This window comes from Orbicella franksi, chromosome 14, assembly GCF_964199315.1.
Source record: "Orbicella franksi chromosome 14, jaOrbFran1.1, whole genome shotgun sequence".
NCBI classification, from domain to species: Eukaryota; Metazoa; Cnidaria; class Anthozoa; order Scleractinia; family Merulinidae; genus Orbicella; species Orbicella franksi.
The window spans coordinates 2,813,007-2,839,331 of record NC_138158.1 but is presented as its reverse complement, the minus strand read 5'-3'; the positions used below and the strand labels follow the sequence as shown (position 1 = coordinate 2,839,331).

The window sequence follows — 26,325 nt, the reverse complement described above, 5'->3', positions numbered from 1 at the left end:
TGTTGTTGTGTGGTTTTCGTTTGTTTATGTTTTACTGGACTCGGTATCATACGGATTTTGAGCAGATGTTGAAGAAAAATCGCCAAAATATTCATCAAAATGGGCACTGAAAGTTGGAAACTTCCATTAAAGTAGGTGTTCAGCCTGAAGGAGCTGATAATCGTCAGTTAGAAACTGTAATTAATTACATTCGTCAAGTTTTTTGGAAAAAAAAACACAATAACAACAAAGTTTTGGCAATACTAGTTGCTAAATTCTCCACAGAATGGCTTTTTGCCTTTCATTTTCCTGAAATTTTATTGTTTACTTTAAACTAATATTGAAATCTGATTTGTTGCTTTGTTTTACTGTCCCATTCTCAATGGCTGAGAAAAAGATGCGATTTAGAGCAAAAAATAGTGCAATTCGTGAATAAATCGCACCGTTGAGAGCCAATCAGATTGCAAGGATAGCCAGTGATTTCAAAATGGATTGAATAAAAATTAATATCACACTGTTTCCGTGACTAAGATATTAAAGTTGATACAAAAAATAAGACTAAAAATTTACAATTCCAAAATTTCGTTAAGTAATTGAATAAATTAGAAACAGTACCAACTAAAATCTACACAGTAATCACTTCATAACAGCTAAACAAAAACGTTTTCAGTCTACTTTTCAAATATTTTAACTAGAAATAGACCGAATCATAGTTGGAAGTAGATTTCAAAGTCCGGGTGCTGCACAGTTAAACCGCTATCTATACCACAAGGTCTTCTTTTTTCTTACAGTAGGAGATGTTAATAAAACTCCACAATCAACTTAGTCAGAGAATACAACTTCAGATATATATTTTATTGCAAAACATTTATAAAATAAACCGATCTATTTAGCGTAGCCAATAAGAGAACGACATTCGTGATAGAATGGCAGTAGAAATATGCTAGTAAACTTAGTAGGCAAGAAAACAGCTGAAGTCCAATACCCTTGCTGTTAGTCGGCCATGACCGAGTCTGTAATCTGTACGTCTGTGGTCTGATATGACAGTTATTAGTCTTACCTCCATCTCGAGTTGTTATGTTAATACAATCGCCAGCAGGGCCTTTCCCATATTCATCAAATGCAAGGATTGTCACACAAAATGTTGTGTTTCGCTTTAATGGCCCAAGAATAGCAGCAGTTGTTTCTGGGCCAAGTGTCCAATTGATTCGACCCGTCTGACCTGTTTCGAACAGAATGATCTCGTATCCTTTCAGTTCACCGGGAACAAAGTACCTTTTCGGTGCCTGCCAACTTATTTCTACGGCGTAGAGTCTCGTTGGATGCTGTTTAAGATGGTGGATTTTCGGTGGACGAGTAGGACCTAAATTGAGGAGCAGAAATCTATGGTGAGTAAAGAGATTACCTTTTAGTTGGATTCGATGCATACATGCGCACTGTGTGATCTAATTGCATGTTCAAAAGGTGCAACAACAAGAAGTTTTTTCTAGATTCTAGGCCTCGCTATTGCGCCTTGGTCAATCGTTTTCGGATCAAGTGGTCCAAGGCCGTTCTTCTCGAATACGTCACTGAAGTCAATTGACCGTGAAGGCCTGAAAAAAACGCACAGGAACTAGGCAACAAGAAGTTCAACATTTCCTTTTAAGACAATGGCTACTCTGGCAACATGAGGTAACTTCAGTACCTGTTCCGTTATCAAATGGTCTTCCGTAGAGCTCCACTCGCAAACACGGGGTTATTACCGCAGATGACACGATAAACCTAACGTAGTCTGCCATCACTCCGTCCTGTAGTGTGTTGACGTAAACTTCGTACGGATTAGAGTTGCCTTGAAGAACCTATTAATACAAGCATCAATACAAGCCGACATGTTTAAATAAAGAACCTACTTTATTAGTTAGTACCACTTGGTAGCTACTCATAATCACCCTCTTAGTTTTTAATCAGCAGTCGTTTCTACTGTTTAGCTTCATCAACTGGTGAGAGTTTTTGTTAAAATGCAAAATGGGCTCGAAGTATGCGCTGTTTATTTTGTAAATTCACAGCCTTACCCATCCCGATATTTAGATAGATGCATGTCAGTGACATTTCACTTCCTCCCTTTTTCAGCGTTGTGCCTTTGAATAGGTCTATTTAAACCTTGTAAGTGGGTTAAACGCCTAGGCAATGTTTAAGCTACCGTACACGGTTTCGAAAAGTGGGCTTCGCCTTAAGGTGTGGATATTCTCTGGCTGACGGAAGAGGCTTTACCTCCTAGAAAATAATTTAAGCCTGCTATATTAACCCGAGATGAGCCGTAACATGGAGATATACCAAGTGCGCGCAGCCGGTTAAATTTCAGTTACCCTTACAGTGAGGTTAAGACTTAACCCTCTTTCGTATAATCGGCCCCAGGCCAACTGCTCTAGATAAGTCATTTCAAAGTGAGCTGTTACTCACTTTCATTCCGTTAGAATCCTCGTACAACGCTTTCTGGCCATCCGTTTTAAGGACGAGCGTGTATTTTGTAGCAAAATAGCCTTGCTCGTAGAAGCCTTGAGTGGCGACAGCACAGATGTAATGAAGAACAATTAAGTCAACATGAAAAGCGTACGGGGCTTTCTCTGTGCACCAAGCACCAGGTCCCGCGAGTCGTCCAAAGCGAGCACGAGTTGTCGAATTATAAGAGGAGCTTCCTTTCATCTGATGGTCTTTTATCAAACCCGTTTCCACGCCCAGAGGAGAGCTCAGGCATGTTTCATTGTCAACGAAAAAAGCTGGAATATGAAAAACAGATACAGTGTTCATTACTTGCGTAATTGTGTGATTTGTCTCGCTATTTTCTCAGTTTTTGTAGCTTTTGGGGGAGCCAACCTGGGCACTAGCTACGCTGTGGTGACAAACCCTCTTGGAATGCTGGATCTGCCCATACATTTTTCCCAGTTCTAAAACGAAACTTCAAGCCTCGACTGAAGATGGATAACTTTCCAATTCAAATAATAGACACACTGATATACAGGAAGTCTAAAAATACGGTATATCGGTACGTAATATTGCATTCTACTTCACACTTCCCGCGGTGCTTATTTTACACTTTTAAGTTAAAGGAGGAAAAAACACTGTAGTATGGTATCACCTCCAATTTTGATTGTTAACTTTTTGGCTAATATATCCACAACCATTTCATCAACGTGTGCTAGCGCTGGAGCGGAATAATTTTTAACGTACATGTCGTTAGTCCGTAATAATAAATAAAAGCTAACAATTTGTCAAAAAGTGATTATAGGAGAGAATGATCTAAGAGAGGAATTCCAGTGTCCTCTGATATTTTTGAAGCTATCTTTTAGTTTGGCAAAACATGATCCGTGTTATTTTAAGCGCGTTTTTGCGAGTTCGTTATTCGTGGAAGCCTTCGATGAAATGCATTTTGCGAGTACGCAGTTGTTCAATGACCTCACGGAGAAAATAACAAAGAAAAGATTGGATGATGTTACGTTCTCTAGTAATGCGAGCAGCCTTAAACTAGTCAGGCATCTTTCGTAAACTTCAATCCTGGTCAAAGGTCTTGGGACACTTTGCACTTTTGCCAACTTTTGGTATTTCTGTCCACCTCCCCTTCCCACCCCCAACACAATGTTGTTGTTGATTTATCCAAAGTAGACCCACTATTCCAACATTTTTTTTTTCTGGGGGGAAGGGGGGAGGATTCGGCAAATAAATGGTGACTTCCCACTTCAAAATAATGCGTCACCAGTTGGCATTTTGTCAAGTGTCCCAAGGACTTTTGGCCAGGATTGTAGCATAGCGATTGCTGGTTCTCTGTAAATAGATTTTAAAAATTTGCCATTGGAAAAGGAATATGTATGGCCGAATCGTTCTCTTCTCTTGATGGTTCAAGGTAAGAGTCCCGGTTTGCACACGTCTACTAGCCGAGTATACATTGTATTTTAAAGAATTAAAATCAACGGAGGGGTACGATGGTATGATGGTAATACATTATGGTGGCATCAGCTGATCGAGGGATTAAATTACCTTGAGGTGTAGTACTTTATACAAACCTATTCTTTTGCAGACAACTTGCTTTAATCCAGTTGAACAAGGTGTGATGAACCATTGCAACGTGTTGTCTAGCGCATAGCAATCTCGTTCAGTCGGACCAATCGAAGGTTGCAGAGTTGTAGCAAAATATGTAGCATTGGAACCGTCAGTCCAGACTCCTGTCCCGTATCGTAGTCCAATCCAAGCCGATTTTCCAATGAAGAAAGCAGCCACCACAAACTTGTTCTCTTCCTCGCTTTTAATAGAAACCAAATCGCTGTTGATATTCAGACATGTTTCCCTAGCATCAGTCCAATTCTTTTCCATGGTGTAGTTGATTGTCTTGTAGCAATACTTATTGAATAAGGACCACCCTGTTGGGCACGCTTCTGTTGTGAATTCAAGAGAAGGAAAAATATTCCGCAGGTCTCATATTGTTATATACTCCATTCCCCCGTTCCACCCCTTTAATAGCCACTTACCACATTTTTTGGTGTCGTACAGTTGGTAGGACGAATTCAATCCGCTGTACACTGGTGGAAAATTCTGACAGAGTCGTTGTCGAGTTTGTGTTCCCAAGTGACATGTTTGCCATTCTCCCCAGTCTCCTGGTGTGAACTCTCCCAGGCTCCCATCTGCCAATCACAGAAGACAGAGTCATCAAAACCAACGTTCTTCTGACCTTGTTATGCGCAATTTTTTTAAAGACGCGTAAACGGTCAGCTCGATCTGACGTTCAAAAATTCCCGTCGAGCGATGATCAAGACAATTTTCCACCCCCCTTTTGCTTGTTTGTTTGTTTGTTTGTTTGTTTTTGTATACGTGGCACTTGTCTGCACGATATCTAACCCAGGAGTACAAATGAATACCAAGAAAATGAAATTGGGAAGACAAGGGCTAGAGATAACTTGCGTTAGTCTAGCATCACATCCGGGACAGAGACAATACAGCACTCTGTCTAGCCTCATTTAGCTGCCGCTGTTCGAGAAGGGAGCCCGCGCTCCTCCATCTCGAGAAGGAGGGAGACTGGAGTCATGGAAGCGGCGGAAATCATACCAATACTCAGTCTAGTAACTTCATAATACAGAAACAGAGTTAAGCCGTAACCAGGCTCCTACGATTTTAAAGTAACGAGCTCCTAAGGAGACTAAGTACCTGTTTGGTAGGCTACAAGGTATTCTCTAGGTATTGGATCTTCTCTAGTTCCGTTTGGAATGGTAAAGGAAACCAGCAAGTCCTGGCTGTCACGTTCGCCAACGTGAAGTACAACCATTTTATAAAATCGTCCTGCTGTCATATGTACGCCTTTTGTTCTAAATAAGGGTAAAGAAGATGAATGGTGTCGTACACAAATCATTTCATCATCATCATCATTATCATCAACACCATCGTCATCATTATCATCAACATCAACATCATCATCGTCGTCATGGTTTATTTGCCACTCGAGGAAGCAGCGAAAATCCTGCCTTTACTCAGTCTAATAACTTCATGAGGTAGACTACAATAGACTTAAATTACCCTGTTTTATAAGACACACAGTAACGTTGCTGTCTCGCTTGTTGCTGCCTCATTAGATAGTGTTTGTAACTGGGTAGTGACTGGCTCCTATATGTAAATGTCTACACAACAATTACTATTGCAGAAGGAGGTCCCTTCAGCTTCCATTCACATGTGGTACGTTAAATACTCAGAACTCCAAACAAGACAGAAAGCATCATCTTTTCTGTGAAACTGGTAGATATAAAAGAGTAAGGGCTCAGACCACGGGGTGTGGCATTCCTCTATATAACTTTACGGGCACCATTGAGCTGGGCACAGATCTTGTTCGTTTTGCTGATGGTTGAAATATTGTCTTGATATAAATGATCAATCGTTAGAGACAATAATTTACGAAAATACAGTGATTCACAAATCGTGAGGAACAGATGTGTCTGGCCCTTCGTTGCTTCCGGGACTCACAGAAAGACCCCATGCTCAACATACTCCATGCATAGATTAACATAGTTATTGGTAATGTATGACTGTCGAAGATAGTAAATTACAACTATGATCTTACATATTGTCACATTTCATGACTGTGTTGTAGTACTGAGCCTCAATCAGGAACACGCATGCGCTCTTGCATGATATATGGAATTTATATAATCCACTCTCGGGTGCTGCAAAGTAGGCACGACGCCGCTGACCATACTGAGGCACATCTAAAGCTGAAGCATTTAAAGCTGATTCGAAGCTGTTTATTATTTTAGTTGAACGAGGATTTTCTGGAAAATCAGGATGTTCTGTTAACGAGCTCAGGTTATTTACTTGTATTCTATCGGTCCACACTTCTTGTAAAACTCCTTTGATTTCTACAAAAAAAGTACATCATTTATCATCAGGGACAATGATATTTGTTGCAGAGAACGAAGCTATTTAAGTTACCTCCCGTCTCTAATGTTTTCTTGCTACAAGACAGGTCAATTGCAGCCTGATACCACTACTCACAGTGATCCGTGTCCACACCCCTCTCTCAAAGCAATGCTGATTTTCGATAATCTCATAAACCTTACATATCAATGCAGGAACACTCCAAACCCTACACAATTAGAAAAATTAAAAAATCTCTCAGCATTGTTTGGAGGAAAAGGGGTGGCTTAGGTTTCGCCCTGAAATACCGGAATGAACCCGTATTATTCACGAGTGAAGGACTGGGTAGTGATTTGACTTTTTTTTGGTCAAGTCCCCCGGCATTACGTCTGATCATCTTCGTCGTGTTAGGAAGGGCTGGAGAAGACTTGCAGTTACCTGTACCATTCGAATAGGAGCCCGTAAAGATGACTTCTCCCATTAAGATTTAGGGACTTATCGGCACTTTCTTTAACTGCATCAATGCAGCAACACGAAGAACGTTAAAAAAACGAAACAAAACAATACTACCTGACGGTATGCAGCTTAAGTTTAAAATATTGTCTTTCGTTACATTCTGCACAGCTCCCTCGCAAGTATTTCCAGCCACAATGATCTGTTGATTCAAAGATATATTCATATCTTTATCATAAGCACTCTAATTCTCTTCTCGTAAATAAATTTCGTATGTTATTTGGTGCTGAAAAAAACAATAATAATGATAATTCTCCTCTCAAGTACATCTAGGAAAACTTGTCCAAAATCACTTTGTCATTAGCTCATCTAACTATTTTTGTCGGATACGAGACAAATTATAAAACTTTGTTGTTATTAACTTAGTTGTCGTACTGAAAAGACTTACGTTTTAGCGTAAAAAATGCTTACGAACTTTCGTCACACAAAATTACTCTATGAAGATCCTCTATTTACCAAGAAAATAGCGCATACTTACAGTAAAAACCGTAAACCACATTTTATATCGTAACTTCCTGTACATCGTTATAAGTCGTGGTAGAAAAATATTGAATTTCTCTTACACTATGGTGAAACGTTTCGTGTGATTCCTTTCTGGAAAACTTTGTGTAAACACGAAGGACAGTGTTTTAATTTCATGAATTTTTAATGCATTGTAACTAAGAAAGTTTTGTTTGTTCAAATATAAGTTCATTTGAATTTGTGAGAAACCAAAAATAAAAGTGATGGAGGGAAAAAATACAACAGTTTTACAGCGAGTAAGCCGGGAACATATGAATGTTATTTAACTGAGTAACTTAAAGAGAAACGTGTTTGTTTAGCCAAAATTAAGAACTAATGATTCGAATTTCATGACTTCGAGTCATAAATAATTAATATGCAAGAAGACAATTTTTGCGCACAGAAAAACTAAGCAGTCATAACAGATTAGGCAACTTCTGTTTTACCTAAATTAAAGGAGTTTCCATTGAAATATGATAACAATTTTCAGTGTGTACTTTCTAAAGGATAAAACCAAACTTAATCGCTTCTCTTCTAACACCTAACTGCAGAAATGGTTTGGACCTCAAAATATCAGAGAACAAGATTCTTGTTGTCAAGTGAGTGGCAAAGAGCTAAAACTTTCGAGTTATCTTCTACAAGTGAATTTCTCCCAACTAGTACTGCAAGGAAAGTTGGAGGTTGTTAAGGAGAATTTGATTTTTATATCAGTAAAAAAAATAGGCGGAAGATGTAGGTAACATTTTGATGTATATTTTTGTTCTGAGACCGAAAACGTTAGAGAGGGGGTTTCTGAAAAATGAAAAATAATTATCGTTTTGAGAATATAACGAAAATTTTCTTAAAGATCCCTGTCAAGAAAACTAGACAAAAACAAAAAGAGAAATATCAATTATTTATGCCCTTTTCTGGATCATTTCTTAGCCGGTAACCTTGCCTTCTGAAGAGCCATTGTGAGTCTGTGATCAAGAAATGATTCCTAGATAATAAAAAAGCTTCCTGCTTTACAGATTCCACCATTATAATACATGACAATTTTTTTTTTACTTTTGTTACAAAATGGCAAATTTTAATTTTTGAAGGCTCCAAATATATTTTTAACAATTGGACGAAAGTGATTAATAATTCATTTTCTTTATTGTAACAGGAAAATAGAATACGATTCTATAAATTCCACAATGAGAAAAGAATTAGAAATTACATCGAAATTGGACGACCTTGGAGAGATTTTCTTGCGGTCTTAAGAAATGAGCTGGTTTTAAGTTCCTTTTATCCATAAAGGAATTAAACATCTCAATTTAAATTCCAGTAGATCTTAATATGTTAGGAAAACAGACTTCACTACCTCGGTGAAAAATCTATTGATTACCATCTGTGTCTTCCCTCGCGGTAGGAACTACTTTAGAAAGGAATGGTAGTCTGGGATCAGACTAAAAATTATCACCGATAAGAACTGTTTCGTCAAAAAGTGCTGAAAAAAGGCTGTTAGTGAGTTTAACGGAGTTTCTTCGCTTACAATTTGTTTTAAAAACTGAGTTTGGCATATCAGTTCTCACCGTAAAAGACAAAATTTTTTGTTGATGTTTCATTTGAAATTCAAACGTTCCATATGGGTTTAGCAAAAATTCTAGCGCTCTTAAACTGGTTTTAGAAGGGACAGAGACAATACAATACTGGTTTAACTGTTGATCTCATAAGAATTTTTTTTTTCCAAGAAGGCACGGTAAAAAATTTTGCAGTCTGAGCATTTTCAAGACCTCGGTCACAGTTTTTCACTTTACGGACCTCCCAGCCGGCAAACAAAAGTGATAATTGGCGATTGTGTGGCAGATTTGTGTAGTTTGCCCACAAGTAAAATCGTTTGTGAAAATCCAGCTTTTTTTACTAAAACTGGAGCTTATTTAAAAGGAATCTACGAGTCAGAGTGATCTTAGAAAAATTAATCTTGTGTCGCTTGTAGCTGATCGAATGAACCCGCAAACAATATTTACTGACATGTGCTACGATGCTTTTACACCCTCGTGTTCGCTGGGTTCATTTTAATCAAGACACCGCGTAAGAGTCAAAGTTAATCGAATCAGACGCGACTATAAAAAGCCTACATTGTAAACTAGACAGTCTGATAAATAAGATAGAGAATTTTTTTAAAATCTTATTTGGTCTAAAGTTTGCTAAACACATTTGCATGGGGTACCCCTATATGTAAGCTTATAACCGACACGTAGGTATTCCTCCGGAAGGGTGTGATTTTAAAGCTGTTTAAAAGGAAAGTACCCCAGTTGATATATCGTGTTTTATAAGTATAGTTGGGAGATGCCACAAACTTGCTTTATTATCTACTAAAAAAACACAATGACAAGAATATTTAAGATTTCACGAGAGTGGCAAGTTTGATTTCTTGACACAAAATCGGACAAAATCAAACTTAATCCACTTCCTTCCTTGTAATCCTATACTTCTTACCCAAAATACGTGTTTTCAGATAGCTCTGTACAATCTCTTTATCCAATTTAACAGGTCACTTTTCCGAGTTGCCTTTTGCCTCTGTCAAAACGAGTCCTCACGCGAAACTATTCACGTGAAAATGTGTTCCGCCTTTCATGCAACCCAAACTCATTTTCCTATGGAAGGTTCTGTACGAAGACCCGTTTTAAAACAGAGGCACAAGGTAACTTGGAAATGGCCTATTGTATGTTTGGTTTCATTTGGCAATATGATGTGGAAATTAGGAGAGAGAACTTTCGGCGATAATCAGGCAAGACTATTTAATGGCGTGCCCGTGCTGTGCGTTTGACGTTGATTGGAAAGTATTAGGCCACTAGTGTTTATTTACTTTGTTGTTTTTGCGCTGACACTGAACAAGAAAACTGATCTTGAATACTATTTAAGTTAAGTATGGTACGGTTAAACTAAGAGGATGTTAGATAGGAACTAACACCTATCCCACTGTGTAAGTACCGTCTTTCTGGCAAACAGACAGGTTTAAGGGGGTTCTGTCACCTCCTGTTAGCATCATTTTGTGTAGTTGAAACACGACAAGACATTAACATAGACCATTGAACTGGGTCATCGACAGGAACTATAATTAAGTAGTAACCGGGGGGTACCCCTTATAATGGACTATTAGGGGAGGTTCAGTCAAAAGACCTTCCTTGCTCAAACTGCAAGGATATAAATGTGTAGGGATTTTACTAGTTCCCGTTTACGAAGGGATAAAGGAAAACAACTGTCAATGAGGTGTGTAAGGGCCCTTTAAAGTAGAGATAACATATGCGCTCAACGGCTGATCGCCTTCTTAAGTGCATAGGGATTACTTCAGTGAAAGGTTTAGAAAAGAGATGAAGTATTTCCCTGTAGATGTGTTGAGTCGCCATCTCCGCCCGCCCCCCCTTCCCCCCTTCGATAACTATTAAGTCGGAATGTTTTGGATTACCTTCCAAAAATTCACCTGATATTTTTGAAAAATAGTTAGAAATCACAGGTCGTCCTCGTTTGTACGAAAACGAGATGCATGTCAAAGATCCCTAACTCTGATTGGCTAAAGGAAAAAAGCTTGCAGCCAATCAGCGTCCATTCAGTACGCATCATGAATGTTTCAGTTGAAATGTCTTTGGTCTTCAAAAACTGGCGTCCCATAAGGACTGAGCGAACAAACATATATTTGCACTCCACTAACAAAGATGTTTCTTTTCTCTTAACTGAACTATGTCCACAATTTCGTCGAGTTCAGTTACAGCAAATTCTTGCACCAGAATAAGTGTCTCACTCGGAGATAAATAAATAATTTAAAATTCTGCGATTGCGCAATTCCCGAAGCAATCGGAGGGTATATGGGTCTGAAGGAGGTGAGCGCGGTTATCAAGACTATCAACCGGCAAGGTATTCTTGAGACTTGAAGACGGAATGTTTCTAGATTAGGTGTGGCCGACGCTTCTTTTCTAAGGAAAACTGGAAGGGCTGGTTCTTACAAGCAACATACGGAGTCGCAAAAAGGTGCTGTTCAGTATCAACATCTTACCATGTGCTAGTAAAAAGGAGCCTTCAAAGTGAACCCGCGATGACTTTCGTTCCACGTCACCCAGACATACTATGGTTCCGTCCGAATTAAAATCATGTTAGCTCTTAAATTCTACCCTTGCTAAGCCTTTCGTTCTGAGTCCTATTTCTGGATGAATTTTAATCCATTTAGCAGGTTAAGAAACACAAACATTTGGGCAAGGAAACATGACTAATACTGTTTTAGCAACTAAGCCTATAGCCTATGTAGCGAGCGTAAAACGGCGGAGAGGGGAATGGAGAACGGGAGCAGGGATAGAAGGGGGGACTTTCTTCCTAGTGTTTTCTGCTTCTCTACCTCATCCCCGTTTACGCCAGCAATGTAGGCTACTGGGCTTCCCATGCGCTGTAGTACGATAGCTGGGTGATCAGTTTAATTTAAAAGTGATTTCGTTTCGATTGCAAATCCGGGATTTGTAACTTGACAGAACTGAATCGCGATAACCTGAGTATCAGGCCTTACAAAGGTGAAAAATCGCGACTCTGGTACTAATTTCCAATGGAGAGTCACGAAAGTGTTACTAGGTACACTCTTTGTTGTCCAAGCAGGTCAAACAAACGGGGACAAAACTCTCGAGTGTGTACACTGAATTGCGATGTTCAGAATTCTTAATAAGTCTGAACTCGTAATACGTGTAAGGCTTCGTTATGTACGTGAAAGAATTTGGCGTGTTTTGTAAGGTTTTATCTGCAGACAACAGATCAGACTGAAATTTGATATAAAGATGTTTATGTTGTTTCTTCTTCAGATTTATCTTTGACCTCTGACTGATACAGAATTGAGAAACTTTCGGTCACTGTTCGGATAAAGATCGACTGGACTCGAGAGAGCAGCGGAAATCAGCCGAAAGGAAATATCTAGTATTAATATCGAACTTGATTTTGCCAAAAGTAAAAAACACTTGCATATGCTCAGTGTTGTAGTAGCTTTGTTCATGATTCAAAAGATGGATCATTGAGGTAAAATATTGCAGACAAATTAGTTGTTGTCTCTCTAGAAAGAAATAGTACAACCTTTGAAACATTTTCGTGTAATCTCTTTTCTGCTACTTGATAGTGGAAACACGATATTTGGTTCAAAACACTTAAAAGCCTATTAACCCTGAAGAGCCTTCCTTGGTTTTCCGGATATATTACCTTGAAAGCAAACTGAGGGGTAAAGAAATCCGTGGAAAAAAGTTATTTGGCAGTTGTCCATGACTCGACGTTTTCATTATTTTTTCCAGCTGCGAATGATTGCAGTTTGCTTAGTCGAGAAATAATTGATCCACGACTGAGTACATTGGATTAGCTTGGTTTACATTAGCTTTCAAGGTATTACTCAAACTCAGGGATGGACCACTACATTTGTGATAGGGTGGGGTTGGAGAACTGTCAAAAAATATTCCGCCTAAGAAAAAGCGACCCAAAAAATCCGGAGAGCGAGCGAGCGATGCAAAAGAACATAAGGACGAAAGCAAAAACAAATAGTTTATGATCTCGTTTCTTTTGAAGAGAGGTCAAATGATTTAAACTTGTTCAAACAGATATCCTGTAACAATGTTTTTTTTCCATAGCATCGTGTGTTTCTTTTTATAAATGTATATATATTTCAACTGAAAACGTCTGGTCCTATCGATTGATTGATGGATAATTAGGACAAAAAAACGAAACTTACACCCTTCATATTGCTGATTAAAAGCTTAAGAATAACGTCCGATCGCTTACATTTCCTTTATCCTGCTCCTGTAAACACAATGCGCACATCAATGGAAAGGCAATCGAATCTGTAAAGAATTTTATCTCCTTACATAATCAATTTTCTCTCAAATTTTCGGTCGCTTTGCGGTTTGATTAAATCGCTAAACGTGTTTCAATTGGCCGCCTGATCACGATCATGAATCATGAACGATCTTCGTTAAAAGAAATTATTAACAAGCGCTTGTGAAGAAAAAAAACGCCATTAATTTAAATTAATACGCCCCTGTGGTTTGTAGCGTTCTTTATTGCCGTTGACGGCTGTTCCTACAATAGAATTTATACATCTGACAACAGCAACAACAAACCTGAGTATATACTACAACACGAGCAGAAAGAAATTGTAACAACACTTTCTGATTATCTACAGCGGCTATAGGCCGGAACATGTTACAGAACAATAGATGTTCTCGAGCACGATAACACATCGTACTTGTTCTTATTTGCTTTATGTTAGGTTCAAAAGTAACGGCTAAAACAGTTTGAAATTCTGTGAAAAAGAGCATAAGTTCCCTTCCTCAGTTCTGAGCTCATGATGTAGACGGCAATGGGATTGAAAGCGCTGTTACTGAAAAATAGCGCGATGCTAAAGGTATATAGCCCTTCGACTGTTTTAGTGGTTGGGTCGATGCTTCCAAACTCTATCGCCAGTGCCAGCAGGGTTAGAGGCAGCATACAAATCCAGAAAACAACAACGATTAGCAGGAGCATCTTGATGAGTTTTGTGTTCTGTTGTAAGAGGAACATGTCACTACGAAAAGTATCGGTCGCGCTACAGATGGAGTTCGCTCTCGCGCGGATCCGCGCGCTCTGTTTCCTCATGCTCTTTACAATGGCGGCGTAGCCCGTGGCCGTAATAAACAAAGGCACGATTATGAGAGAAGCGATGAAACAAGTGTGCAATCGCCGATGGAGGTCACTTGGCCACATAGGCAAGCACTTGCGACAATTGGCGATCTCTTCCACTACCATCAGGAACGACATCGGAAAACCAACGGTTAGATATGATACTAACCAGACGATGAGGATGATAATCTTGGCTTCTCTCTCGTTCAGTCTCGGCTTGAATGGTCTGCAAATCACCCGAAACCTCTCTACAGTGATGACGGTGAGTGTAAGTATCGAGACACAGAAAAACACTTCGTTAAGCGGGCTGAAAATCTGGCAGGTCAGTTTATTAAACGGCCACGCGAAGTATTCTTTGATGTACTCGGCTGGAAGAGAGATCATTAAGATCCCAAGATCACTGACAGCCAGATTCACGATGAACAAGTTGATGGTGGAAGACATTCCCTTGCGGCACCAAACTGTTAGTATGATGTAAATATTTCCTATCACTCCAAGAGTCAGGATGAAAGAGTACCACGCACTTTGTATGCTCACTAAAGCTGGGTTGTAAACGTCTTTGGATAAATCATTCCCCATTTGGGCCGAGCCCGATTCCTCTGTTTCCATCTCCATTAGCTTCGCAAACTGGAAAGTGTCTTCTGCTAGCTGCGGAGAAAGTTCGTCCGAATTTCAATGGGACAACGCAGATGAAAAATTGCTTTTTTGCGTGGGCTTTGTTTGTCTTTCTCCGTCAGAAAAGAAATCTTTTGGCAAACGTTGAGTTAGATGAGGCTTACCACGTCGGTGAAGGATACGCAATGGAAAACCAGCTAGCTCCTAAATCTTGTAAACTTCACGGGATTAGAATCAAATACGTCGCGACACCGTGATGCCACGATTCCATGATGTGGAAAACGACAGGCGGTTGGAAACTTTTACTCAACAGCACAGCTTTGCTTTTTATCGTACGCCGGCAAAACTGGGCGAAAAAAAACGTAGCCAAAGCAAACAGTATCGGAAGATAAAGAGGCGAGGAGCGTTCCGTTTTTCGCCTGATAACCCCGCAGTTACATTGATGTTTAGATTGCACGAAACTTGATGAGGTGCGTAATTAAACACCTGATGTGTAGATATCCACGAGTGCCTGTGTTGATTGTTTATTCGGTGCTGACAGATGTAAAACAAACCCGGCCAAGTCTGCCGCGACCAAGTTCTCTGTTCTCTTTCCGATCGGAAATGTAAACAGGCCTCGCCTCTGATTGACAGCATTGGAATGGGTCGAAAATATCTTCCCTTCAGCTCAGCGCTTTTCAAAACAAACATTTTAAGAAAGACCTATGTAATGGTTCCTAAATTATTTGGAATCAAAACGGCAATACTTATTTGACAATCTTGAATCGGTCAGGATCAGGACTCGGTTAAGTAACTTTTTACCCACTCCTCCCCCTCCCCCTTTCCCTGCCCCCCCCCCCCCTACTCTGAGTTCCCGCGCTTTTGTGTGGTCTGAAGCTAAAAACGTGTACGTGTGTAAAGGCCAAGGAATGTTTGGATATCAAAGATTCCCGTATCAAATAGAAGTATAGTTTCCTAATGAAAGTACTGACATTTACAATGTGAAAATGCTCCAGTTTCACAGCAATTTTAGAGGCTGTGTTATTTTGGGCAAGGAACTATAGCGCTATTACAATAAGTGATTTTTGGAGAAGAAAACAATACACAGGGCAATTTGCCTGTTGTGGTGGAGTAATTGAGCGGCGATGAAACACATCTTTAGAGTCAAACTACACCTCTCTTCCACAATGATATGATATAATCGCGCTTGATGAAATAATTTAGGAACAAACGGTAATTAGTTTTAACATGCCGTATGTACTTGTAGTAAAATCAGTTGATTAGGCAATTAACGTTCGCTTTGAGACCTTTAATTTCTCCCACACTGAGCAACACCTCAATCAGTTCTCAGTGAAAACCTGTATTCTAAGGCCGAGCTAAGATTTCGTAACTACCAAACAAGTTTGATGTAATACAGGGCATGTTTAGCAATGTTTCGGAATTCTGATATACGTATTGCGTCATGTAATGGAAACCGCACGAGCAATTTGCTTAAAAGAGTCGAGTTGCTGAAAGATTGAAAATTGTCCTCTTTCCTGCGTTGATTCCCAAGGAGTCTATGAAGTGACGCAACAACAGATTGAGAATGTAAGAATTTTGAAAGAATGTAGCAGTATTTTTTGTTACCTTAGACTAAGTATTTCGCTACTTATTATTATCATTATGACTAGTGCCCAGTGCTAACGTTTATACAGGTATGATCACCTGACGGGACTTTCGAAGTGAAAGTCCCGTCTTGTCAGACTTTTCAACAGAGCAACAAAGCTTTTTTTTACCAAATAGCGACTTTGGGTTTTCAGAAAAATTTTAAATTATATTTTTCTGAAACTCATCTGAAGTGGAAAATACAATAAGACTTTTTAAAACTGAATTACAACATCCCGAAAAATACAGCTAGTTTTATTTCTTTTCCAGCTCGTCCTTGATCAAAATGATTTATTATTCCATTTCCTCCCTCTGTGTACATCCACCCCTTCCCCCCCAAGAAATCGATTTTTTTTTCAGGGGAGAGGGGGCGCGGAGTACACTAGCTTCATTGAAAATGAACAAGACAACCATAAGGTGAGTTTATTATGTCAACAACTGATGTAATCTTAAGTTAAGACTGCGTTTGCATCTGTTTTTCTCGTTTAAAGATCAAAAGATTAATTCAACAATTTGGGCCGAAATAATGTTTTTTTCTCTCTCTCACCAAGACAGCTTCAATCGTAGTTTTCCTTTTTGTTGACAGGAGATTTTTTTGATGTTCTCCCATCAGGATGCCTGCACAAGCAGCGTTTGAACTTTAAATTTAAGGCAGAACGCAGAAGCACGCGTGCAAATGAGAAATTTTTATTTCATCCTCAATACAATGTCTAAAATCGGTTATGGCGGCAAAATTTAAGTCTTTTGATATGTTGTTGAATGATCACAAGGCTTATTTTTTGATGGTATCTTATATCTAAACTAAGCGATAATGCAAACTTTTTCGGCAACTTCAGCATAATTTGCATATTTTCTTATTTTCATGTGTTTTTAAGTCATCGCTTCACGTTAAATCATAGATCACGTCCTGACAGAGGCTTTTATTCTAATTGCGTAAACGAAAAATAACTGCATACAGTATATAGTAGCTTGTTTACACTGGATTAAATTCCAATATTTCTTATAGTCATGCTGAACTGTAAACTTCTTATGCGCGCAATAGACAATTCAACAGCACATGACAGAGATATTTCTCCGTTTACTAAGAACACTTTCAGCTGAAACTACAGAAAATCGTCTACATGTTCTAAACGCTTTTAGTAAATACCAAAAGCAACCACATATTCTATCATAGGTCTTGTGACTCTAGCTGTTCTAAATTAATTGCTTTTTAACTGTAAAACAAGAAACAGAAGTAAAAACGTCAAGATTCTTTATTCGTGATTAAAATAAGCCTTGCTTCAGGCTTTTGTTTGTTTTAGAATAACTTTTCAATGAATGCAGGAGATCTAGACGTACGAGCAATAATCTTTAAATCTTGAGACTAGATGGAGAACAAAACACTAGGGTGCCTTCTAATCAGGTAAAAATAACGGAAATTTCGGAATGGAACGGAACCGACAGTCTTCCCGCCTGTGTGTTTTTTTTGTCCTTGAGAAATAGATTCCGGAACTGGCTTTCCAATCGTGTTTGTTTATTCATTCGGACCCATTTTTCACGCTGTGGGATAGTTTGGAACGAAATACGCTAGCTCGGTGGATGGAGCGCCCGCCCGGTGTTCGCGAGGTCATGGGTTTGATTCCTGTCGGGGACTCGGGTTTTTTCTTTGTCCCACGCTCGTGACATGATGATCGATTCGCCTTTCGCATTTCATTGCCGAGCTTCAAATTCGCTATCTATTCACTTATCATTACTCACGGTGACTTCGTCAGTGCTGATCCTAGCAGTATGCAGGACGCCTGTCACATATGAACTCAGTTAAATGACCTTACTCTCCATGAGTTCTCGTAGCTCAGTGGATAGAGCGCCAGTACCCGGTGTTTGGGAGATCATGGGTTCGATTCCTGTCGGGGACTCGGGATTTTTTTCTTTGTCCTGTGCTCGTGTTATGTTGATCGATTCCACTCTCGCATCCTGACATAATGACATAATAGCAGCATAACAGCATGAACATAACGAAATAAGGAAAACAACTGATCTTTTCCTTATGCCTTTATGTCGATGTTCACATTGCGACATAGGCTCGTTATGCCATTATGTCCATTATGTCTTATGTTGTTATGTCACTAGTGTAAAAATCAATCCTAGCCTGGCATAGAAAACATTTTTGTTAGATTTTAGAACGCATTATAAACCAGTTCAACTCTACTAAGATTAATGTCACCTATCTTCAGAATGTGTAATAAAGTAATCTCGTTTTGTGGGATGTGATACTTAAAAAGGCTTGAAAAATATTGATAATACAGAAATCTTGCATGTTATGATTCAAACCCACATCCTTAGAATATCTTCTGAAGGACATGGGACTTATGATCTGCAGTAGATATCTAAATGTAAATGCCTTGAAAATTTTGTACCGAAATGGAGAAACAATCGATCAGTATCAGTATCAGTAGCAGGCTATAGTGGTGATCTAAGTCTTATCTTCAATGAGGTGAAAAAAAAAAACAGCAACACGAAAACACTAATTAGAGTCTCCGATAGAATAATCGGAATACTCGACAATAGAATGACAATAAAAAGAAGGAAGTCATTTTTCCTTATAAGCTAAGAGCACAAAAACGTAATTCACTTAGCCATTGACATGGCGTTTCATTTTCTTTCGTCTAGCATTCATTTGGTGGTTAACTCTTAACAAGCCATTTTTGGTCACCTTTGACAGTGAAAAATGTCTTCGTGAGTTGGATGACAGTTAAAATATGGGGTTGTAATATTTAGTCTAAACTCCATTGAAAGGGGTCTGAATTGACTGTATCTGCGCCACACCCAAGCACGACTGAGATGCGTGGTCACCCCTGGGCGTGGTCATCTGTCTGCTACTGTGAATTTCTCAGTCCGGCAATGTTCGCTGCCAAAAGTCACATCTAGGCCTTAATACAGTAAGACTTCCTGCCGTTTGCAGTATAGCTAAGTGAATTATTTCAGTCCGGATTTATAGGTTTTTTTTTCGGTGTAATATGGTTCTCCATTGGAGCTGATGCGACACACCTCTCTGGTAGGGATCTGACATATAGCATGAAGTTCGAACACGTAACTTTGTTTTCGTTTTGGTTCATTTTGTATCAACATTCTTGGATGTCTTCTACGTGCAATTATGCGAAAGAATTGTTGTTACTCTAGATAGTCTTTTAGTACGTGACAATATCTTTTAGAGTTTTAAAGAACTAATTAAAATGCTTGAAAGATTTGTCGTTATCGATGTGCGTCTGTATATTGACACAGGTACCTAATTTACAACGCATCTTTCGCGAAATCTTTTGCTGGTCGCGCTATTGTTTATCTGATTTTTCTTTTCAAATTGATTTATATTTAGCCATCGTTCGTGCTGGCTTGAAAACCAGAGGTCCGTGCTTTGTGAGGCGTCATGCAAGCTTCTTTATCGGAGCATCGGTGTGTTCCAAGGCCCCAAGCACACTACGCGGGACGAATTTGAAACGGCGTTTTCACTCTGAAAACGTATCAAATGTTTCACGTCCAAACTACGCCGGAGGAATTTTTAAACGCGATCAGTATTTAGCGGTCTTTTTGGATTTGTGTTTGAGCAACACTTGGTCAGAGAAGTCACTTGATTATCGTGACGCCGTTGTTTTCGAAAAGCCCCGTTTTCAAAAATGTTTTCCGTCCACACAAAAACGAAAAGCTGGCGTTTTCAAATTCCTCCGGTTTGAAGAACGTCAATGAAAAGCTCCGTTTTCGCGATAGTTGATAGACGCTGTAGATAGATAATCTTTATTTATCCACGGTAAAAATTCGTCAGCTAAAAATATACCTAATACATATCGCCCAATACCTGATATACAATACTGAATAAAAGTCGTGGACTGAGTAGTAGTGTGGACGTAAGGCCTTATCGTAGAAATAAAGCTTCGTTTTCAAATTTCTCCGGCGTATTGTGGACGTGGCCTAAGCTTCAGTATAGTACCCCAGGACATGGTTGTTCGAATTGCAAATACTTTAAGCCAATTATGTTTTAAATACAAGATTGAAATTTTATCCACGATTCAATTTCAATCTTTTTACGCTTATGTTTTTTAATGGTGGAGATTAAGTCCAGAGTTAGTCAAAACCTGACCCTGGGGGATCCCTGAGTGCAACCTCGTTTCCATGGCCTTTTCTCTTGCCTTTACCACTGACCACAAAAAAATGTGTTGCGCAGACAGAAATGAAACTTCAGTCAATTTTAATTGTCTCCTTACATCAAAAGAAAAAAAGATAAAGACAGATATCACAACAAGTATGCTGGCTCAACAAAAATGTGTTTTCATGACTACGAAAGGTAAGGGGACGTGTACACAAGGACTTTCCAGCTATCCTTAACTCACTCGACATAAAGAAGACCCTTTCCATTTGATTTTCAACTAAAATTAAGACACCTAATAAAATGTGATGTGACGACCGTGTGTACGTGGCACTTGGAAAATCTCTAATCGTCTAAGCACAACGCGTGTTCTACAGCCATTGTTCTATTATGGCCACGTTTACAGTTGTGGCCTTATGTCCCAGCTGGGATGAAGAGGATGAGTAAGTAAGTATGTTCAGAGTTAAAAACGAATTGCGTATGTCTATAGATAAAAAAAATTCCTTTTCAAAAGAACGTTTTCCGCGACATGTATTTAGAATTTAAAATACATATCCGATGTGTACCCATAAGCTTTTAAATAGTTTATCATGTCCTTATCAAAAGACTTAGTTCCACAGATCAACACGTGTACATCACGTGACGGTTCAGGCATCTCACGTGACACAAGCTCTTGGGTAATCCTGCCATAAGACACGTGATCTCCGTACCTGACTTTTGATTGGTCAGCTTCAACTTCCTGCCAAAAACAAAGTTAGGTTTTGGATTAGGATCCTTCTTTTAAACTGAAAAGACAAACTAGACCCTTGCCTGAAGACCATGCACATACTTGTGGTAATGAGTGATGGATAAACAGTAATTCCACTGAAAGGGATTCCTTTAGAGTGGTTTTCAATTGAGTGTCGTAAAACCCAACCCAACCAGTTACTCAAAAGGTTGAACAACTCAGCCAATTTCAAACCATAGTAAAACCAAAAGCATTACTTTCGACACTCAATTGAAAACTGCTCTACCTAACAACATCAGCCTTGGTACAGTAGACAATACCAAGTTCCCTCTCTGAGAGATGCCTGCAGGGAATCATAGTAATTGTATTCAACCAAAAAGATTTAAGAATTGGCAATGACAAATACAGCCACAAAGAAAGGTAATGAAAGATTTTCAAAGAGCTGAATGGAAAGTAAGCATATTGTCAGAATGACTAGGTGCTTTGTATTAGGATTCAGCTTCATTTAGTTTATCACTAGAACTGACCTTGCTAACAACATACAGCACTGAAAAGTTCCAGTAAGCCTTCATTTCATCCAGAGTGTGTTTCATTAAGATCTCATCATATGTTTGACTGGAATAGACCAAGTGGATGAAAGTTTCGTCATCTCCATTGGACAAAATACCTTGAATTACTTGCAGCATTGGTGCAACACCTGTACCTGCAGCTAGCATGCCAAGATGACGATACTGAAAACAACAGAGAAAAACCCTTCAAAAATGTGTAACATACTCCAGATGTTAATAATAATAATAATAATAATAATAACAATAATAATAATTTATTTCTACTGAATTACATCACTAGAATCTCAGTGCTCTTACAAAAATAGTAATAATTTAGGATCCAGTGAAACCTTTACAATAATTAATTATAATGTAAAAACTAAACAAAGAACTAGACTGATATGTTTAAAAGTTAAATAAAAACGTTTTAAGCCTGTTTTTAAAAATATCAATAGACGTGGCGCTCCTCACGTCTAATGGAAGGTCATTACAATGCGTGAGTGCACAAGATGAAAAAGCGCGACCACCATGGTCCTTTGTCCTAAACACAGGCCTATACAGAATTGTTGACCAAGACTCCTTTGGAGTTTGTATCAAAGATTCTAAGTTTCCTCAAGATTTTGTAAGATTCGTCTCAAAATTTCATAAGTTTTTGCCTAAGTTTCCCCAAGATTTGTTAGATTCTATAAGATCTTCTTAAAAATATTAAGTTACTGACAGAATGAATCTAAAATTACCATGAAGTAAAAGAAAGAACAATTTTGAAGCTTACTCTGTCATTATTCTAAAATGGAAAACATATGGAGAAAAAAAATTTTTTTGTGGGGAGGGGGGGGAGGGTTAGTGACAAATTGACCTTCTAAGGCCAAATTGTTTAGCCAGGAGACTGAGAACATTTTTTGCCTCTGATGACATAAATTTTGTTGCTTTGTTTCAATATAATAAAAATTATGATCAATATTTTTAATTAATGCTTATAAAATTGACCCTAATAAACAATCATTCAGTGAAATATCACATGCATTTATTACCTGATTTGGAATGTAAGAAAAATTTCCATAAGGCCCCCTCCATTCAATAATGTCACCTACTTGCCAAGATCTTACATAACTGGACATCTTTCCATTTGGGTACACCTGAAATACAAATAAAATGATTTTGCCTTACATTAAAAGTGAAACCTTTGTAAGTACTGTCACATGCTCTTTATCAACCCCCATGCTTGTTGCTTTCGATGGTTACAATTAGAATTACCATGGTAAAAGTAAACACAACCTATCAAAACCAGCTTATATGGGAGTTCTCCAACCATAGACCAGAGGCCTTTCTTACACGATTCCTAGTACAGGTTAAGTCTCCATTGTGATCAGTGCTTTCTGCTCACCCAGGCTTTTAGCCAGGATTTGAAAAGTGGACATCCAAAATGTGCTATAGGGTCTGCTCAAATGAACAATTTATGAGTTAACACATGAAAATCAAAAAGAAAACAGTTTCCTTTAAAAAATGAGGTCCACAGGATGTCTGGATTCCTATCTGGCTAAAAGCATGAGCTCACCCTGCTTGGGCTCTGACCAATCCTGTCACACACAAAAACTCTCTTGTACTCAGGTTTATGAGCTTTTCTTCTTGTGCAAAATGTTTTATCATAACAACAACCTGAGGACTATTTTTACAACATATTTTGTCCAAAAAAATTACTAACACAGTTTGTAATGTATGTGAAAATTCCAAAAGAGAAATACCTTAATGAGCACATCAAAGTGACCTTGACAGTCTTGATCACTTACTGGGGTGTACTGTCGAGTATTAGTCTTGCCTTCCAGTTTTCCTCTGTAAAGAAAAAAAAAAAAATTGCCATTATCGTTTGGTGCACTTTTCCTTCCTTTTCATCGGCCACGAGCCCACCAAGTGACCTGCAAATAAGTGCCTACAAATAATGGTCTGCTCATGCGTAGTACCATCTAAATCATCTTGAATGATTATAACCATGCTCTTGTGTGAAAAATTGCAGATCTAAAAAACAAATGAACTAACAAATGTACCTCTGTACAACACAGTATTTAGCTCTTATTAACCAAGCTGGAGGTCTGTATGGGAGAATCTTGACCGAGGTCATAAGTACAGACCGAACGCAGTGAGGTCTGTACACACGACCTCGGTCAAGATTCTCCTATACAGACTGACTTAGCTCGGTTAATAAGATGTTTACTATATGGCAAAGAAGAAAACTTTAATTCGTTTAATGTGACTTGTTTGCTGACATTCTGGTTGCGAACGGCAATGAGCTTAACTTAAACCTGCTGAAATTTGCTCGTCCTCTTTACTTTTTTTTTTTTTTGTCATTAGGCTTTTTGGCACTTTCATAAATGATTGAGAAGAAAATAAAAGAATATGGTGAACATTTTTGTATTTTAGTTTGCTACTTTTTCAATGCAAAATGAAACTGGTCTAGATGCCGGTCTAGATGGGAAAATCTAGACCGCAGTCAATATCGATTTCAGCCAATCAAATTCGTGAATTCGGTAGTTCCCAGTCCTTGTGAGATTCAGCCATATAATAATTGAGATTAATAATTTTTGGGGGGTTTTAAAATGAGACAATGAAATAACCACAACATAGTAGTGGTAGTTTTCAGTTTTCAGTTCAATTCATGATACTTTTTTCTTCATTTGTAGTGTCCCTACCCTGCAATCAGTTGGTTTCTCCTACACTGAATGAGTTTGGCATGGGAGAAACCAACTGCTTGCAGGGTATAGTGTCCCCAGTTAACACAGCTGCAGTGCTAAATAAAATTATTTTTTAAACAGTCAGCCTTCAAAACACTTGAAATAAATACAAAGATGAGCTTCACCTCATTATTAAATGTTGTCCTATTTTCAATCCCAGCTTTCTGTTTCCAGGAATGATAAATCTGTACAAGCATGAATCTCTTGTCAGTCTGGTGATGGAGTCCAATGCAAATGATCGAAACTCTGAAGTGGAAAGAACTTGAATATCATCTCCAGTTTGTAAATCTGTGTCAGTTGCTCCACTTCTTATTCTATCACATTCCTTTTTCCATCTTAACATTTCCTCGTCATAAATGTCAAACACACAAGGTGTACAGCCAGTTCCACAACAGTCACTATCTAAAGGTTTTTCTGGTGGCTCAGGGAGATCCACTGAGACATTGTAGTTGATCTCTTCACTAGAAACCTCTTCAGCTGTAGACATGACAAAGTAAGCAAGGACTCTTAAACGACTCTAATAATATACAAGACTTTCATATCAGCTGTTTCTATAGCCCTTCTTGCAGCAGATGCCACCTACTGCTCAGATGTAAGCTTATATCTAAAATTCAGTACGTGTTTCCAAGGAGAGGAACAGCTTTACACATAAACGTAAGCAGAATTCATACTGCCAAAATGAAAGTTGTAAGCTTATGTTAGAGAACCTTGTCACGGAAAATTCCTTGTAGATAGTCCGCTCACATAACACGAGAAAATCATTCAACACGTCTCTGAAGCTTTCTGTATCTCTTTTGATGCAGGTCACAAATCGAGAGTTACTTCTTTGCTTTGTGGGTAATATTTTCGTTAACACAAGCGCGTTTTATAACGGTTCCAGAATTGCTTCGTTCTAGTCCCAACAATAACGATGTCCACCAAGAAAAACCCTCAGCACGCAAGATCTTCGATCCGTTGGTCTCCGAGTCAAACTTCCTTTTTGAGCTAAGTTTGCTGCAGCTTTGATTAGTTGATTTGTTGTCATCTACATCCATTATTTATCTGCAACCAGTTTTACTTACGCCGTCCGCCGTCCGCCATCTTTGAACTGATTGGCCTCCAGTCCTAGCTCGGTCACATATCAGTGAAGGTTCCCCATGGGGTCCACGGGAAAAGTTCTCTCAGTGTTCCTCAATGTTCACAGGTAGTTGATTGCGGTCTCTGTTAGTAACTGGCAAATCACACCCGAGCTATTCTACACTCTGAAAAGGCGCGGTAAAAAAGACAATTCCAATTTATACCCTACAGGAAGACAGTCCCCTCATCAAAGAAACATTTGGTTACCTAGCTTCCGGCGAGAACGGAAAATTCACAGTCACAAATTAATCACGCTGGCCAGTGAAATGCATGTCCACATTGATGCCCAACGCTGTTTAGTTTAAAGAGAGAGCGAACTCGCTCAAAGCAGTGTTTTTATTTAAAATAATATGTGTATCCTGTGTACATTTGCAGCTGATTAAATAAATGCATTCAATGCAAACCTCTTACTCAGTGTTGCTTATGGGTTGGAGAAAAGAAATGTTTCGCAAAATGAAACCAAAATGAAATTTCAACTCTTTGGATGTCTATTTTCCTAAATTGGGCTATTTTTTGCTCCGAAAAATACTTTTGGCCTTTAAACTTCATAAATTTTTCCTTGTGCATTAATATACAATCAGTCGCGAGTGGTCAAAATGACAATGTAAATTTCCTGCCAACACAAACACAGTTGATTTCATAAAAAGATTTCGCACTAGTGCAATTAAATTTTCTCAATGAAAACAAGCAAAAACCTCTTTAAGCTCTTATTTTAATAAACGAACGTGATTTAAGCAAAAGAAACAGACACAAACATGAGAGAAATATTTTTTTCAAAAAAAATATTTATAAGGACTTGAAATATGGATAAAGATTTTTTTTCATATTGAGCAAGTCTTAATTCTTTAAATA

The 26,325-nt window shown here is 38.6% G+C and overlaps 3 protein-coding genes across 3 annotated transcripts in view; all 3 read right to left on the bottom strand.

Moving 5' to 3' along the window:
• Positions 1 to 7,027, bottom strand: part of LOC145468709 (uncharacterized) — a 32,969-nt gene extending 25,942 nt beyond the window's left edge. Inside the window, exons 1-8 of the mRNA XM_081452410.1 lie at positions 6,919 to 7,027; positions 6,056 to 6,350; positions 5,152 to 5,309; positions 4,428 to 4,631; positions 4,017 to 4,370; positions 2,419 to 2,735; positions 1,664 to 1,817; positions 1,040 to 1,342 (exon numbers count right to left, since the gene is read on the bottom strand). Of these exons, the coding sequence (XP_081308536.1) occupies positions 1,040 to 1,342; positions 1,664 to 1,817; positions 2,419 to 2,735; positions 4,017 to 4,370; positions 4,428 to 4,631; positions 5,152 to 5,309; positions 6,056 to 6,350; positions 6,919 to 7,027 (1,894 nt within the window). The remainder of the gene's footprint in view (positions 1 to 1,039; positions 1,343 to 1,663; positions 1,818 to 2,418; positions 2,736 to 4,016; positions 4,371 to 4,427; positions 4,632 to 5,151; positions 5,310 to 6,055; positions 6,351 to 6,918) is intronic.
• A 5,499-nt stretch (positions 7,028 to 12,526) lies between these two features.
• LOC145467983 (orexin/Hypocretin receptor type 1-like) lies at positions 12,527 to 15,446 on the bottom strand. Its single transcript, XM_081451641.1, has one exon. The coding sequence runs from the start codon at positions 14,614 to 14,616 to the stop codon at positions 13,615 to 13,617; it is 1,002 nt and encodes a 333-aa protein (XP_081307767.1). The 5' UTR covers positions 14,617 to 15,446; the 3' UTR covers positions 12,527 to 13,614.
• Positions 15,447 to 20,438: 4,992 nt separating this feature from the next.
• Positions 20,439 to 26,251, bottom strand: LOC145467988 (NADH-cytochrome b5 reductase-like). Its single transcript, XM_081451647.1, has 5 exons — positions 24,483 to 26,251; positions 23,374 to 23,461; positions 22,663 to 22,767; positions 21,611 to 21,814; positions 20,439 to 21,095 (listed from the first exon to the last, which is right to left on the bottom strand). The coding sequence occupies exons 1-5, from the start codon at positions 24,842 to 24,844 to the stop codon at positions 20,892 to 20,894; spliced, it is 963 nt and encodes a 320-aa protein (XP_081307773.1). The 5' UTR covers positions 24,845 to 26,251; the 3' UTR covers positions 20,439 to 20,891.
• Between the last annotated feature and the right edge of the window lie 74 nt (positions 26,252 to 26,325).

Coding starts and splice junctions, on each gene's coding strand:
- LOC145467983 (XM_081451641.1), bottom strand. CDS start 14,616: ATGGAGATGGAAACAGAGGAATCGGGCTCGGCCCAAATGGGGAATGAT.
- LOC145467988 (XM_081451647.1), bottom strand. CDS start 24,844: ATGTCTACAGCTGAAGAGGTTTCTAGTGAAGAGATCAACTACAATGTC. Junction 23,462..24,482: donor GGACAACATTTAATAATGAG/GTGAAGCTCATC, acceptor TTTTCTTTACAG/AGGAAAACTGGAAGGCAAGA. Junction 21,096..21,610: donor TGCTGTATGTTGTTAGCAAG/GTCAGTTCTAGT, acceptor TGTTTTTGGCAG/GAAGTTGAAGCTGACCAATC.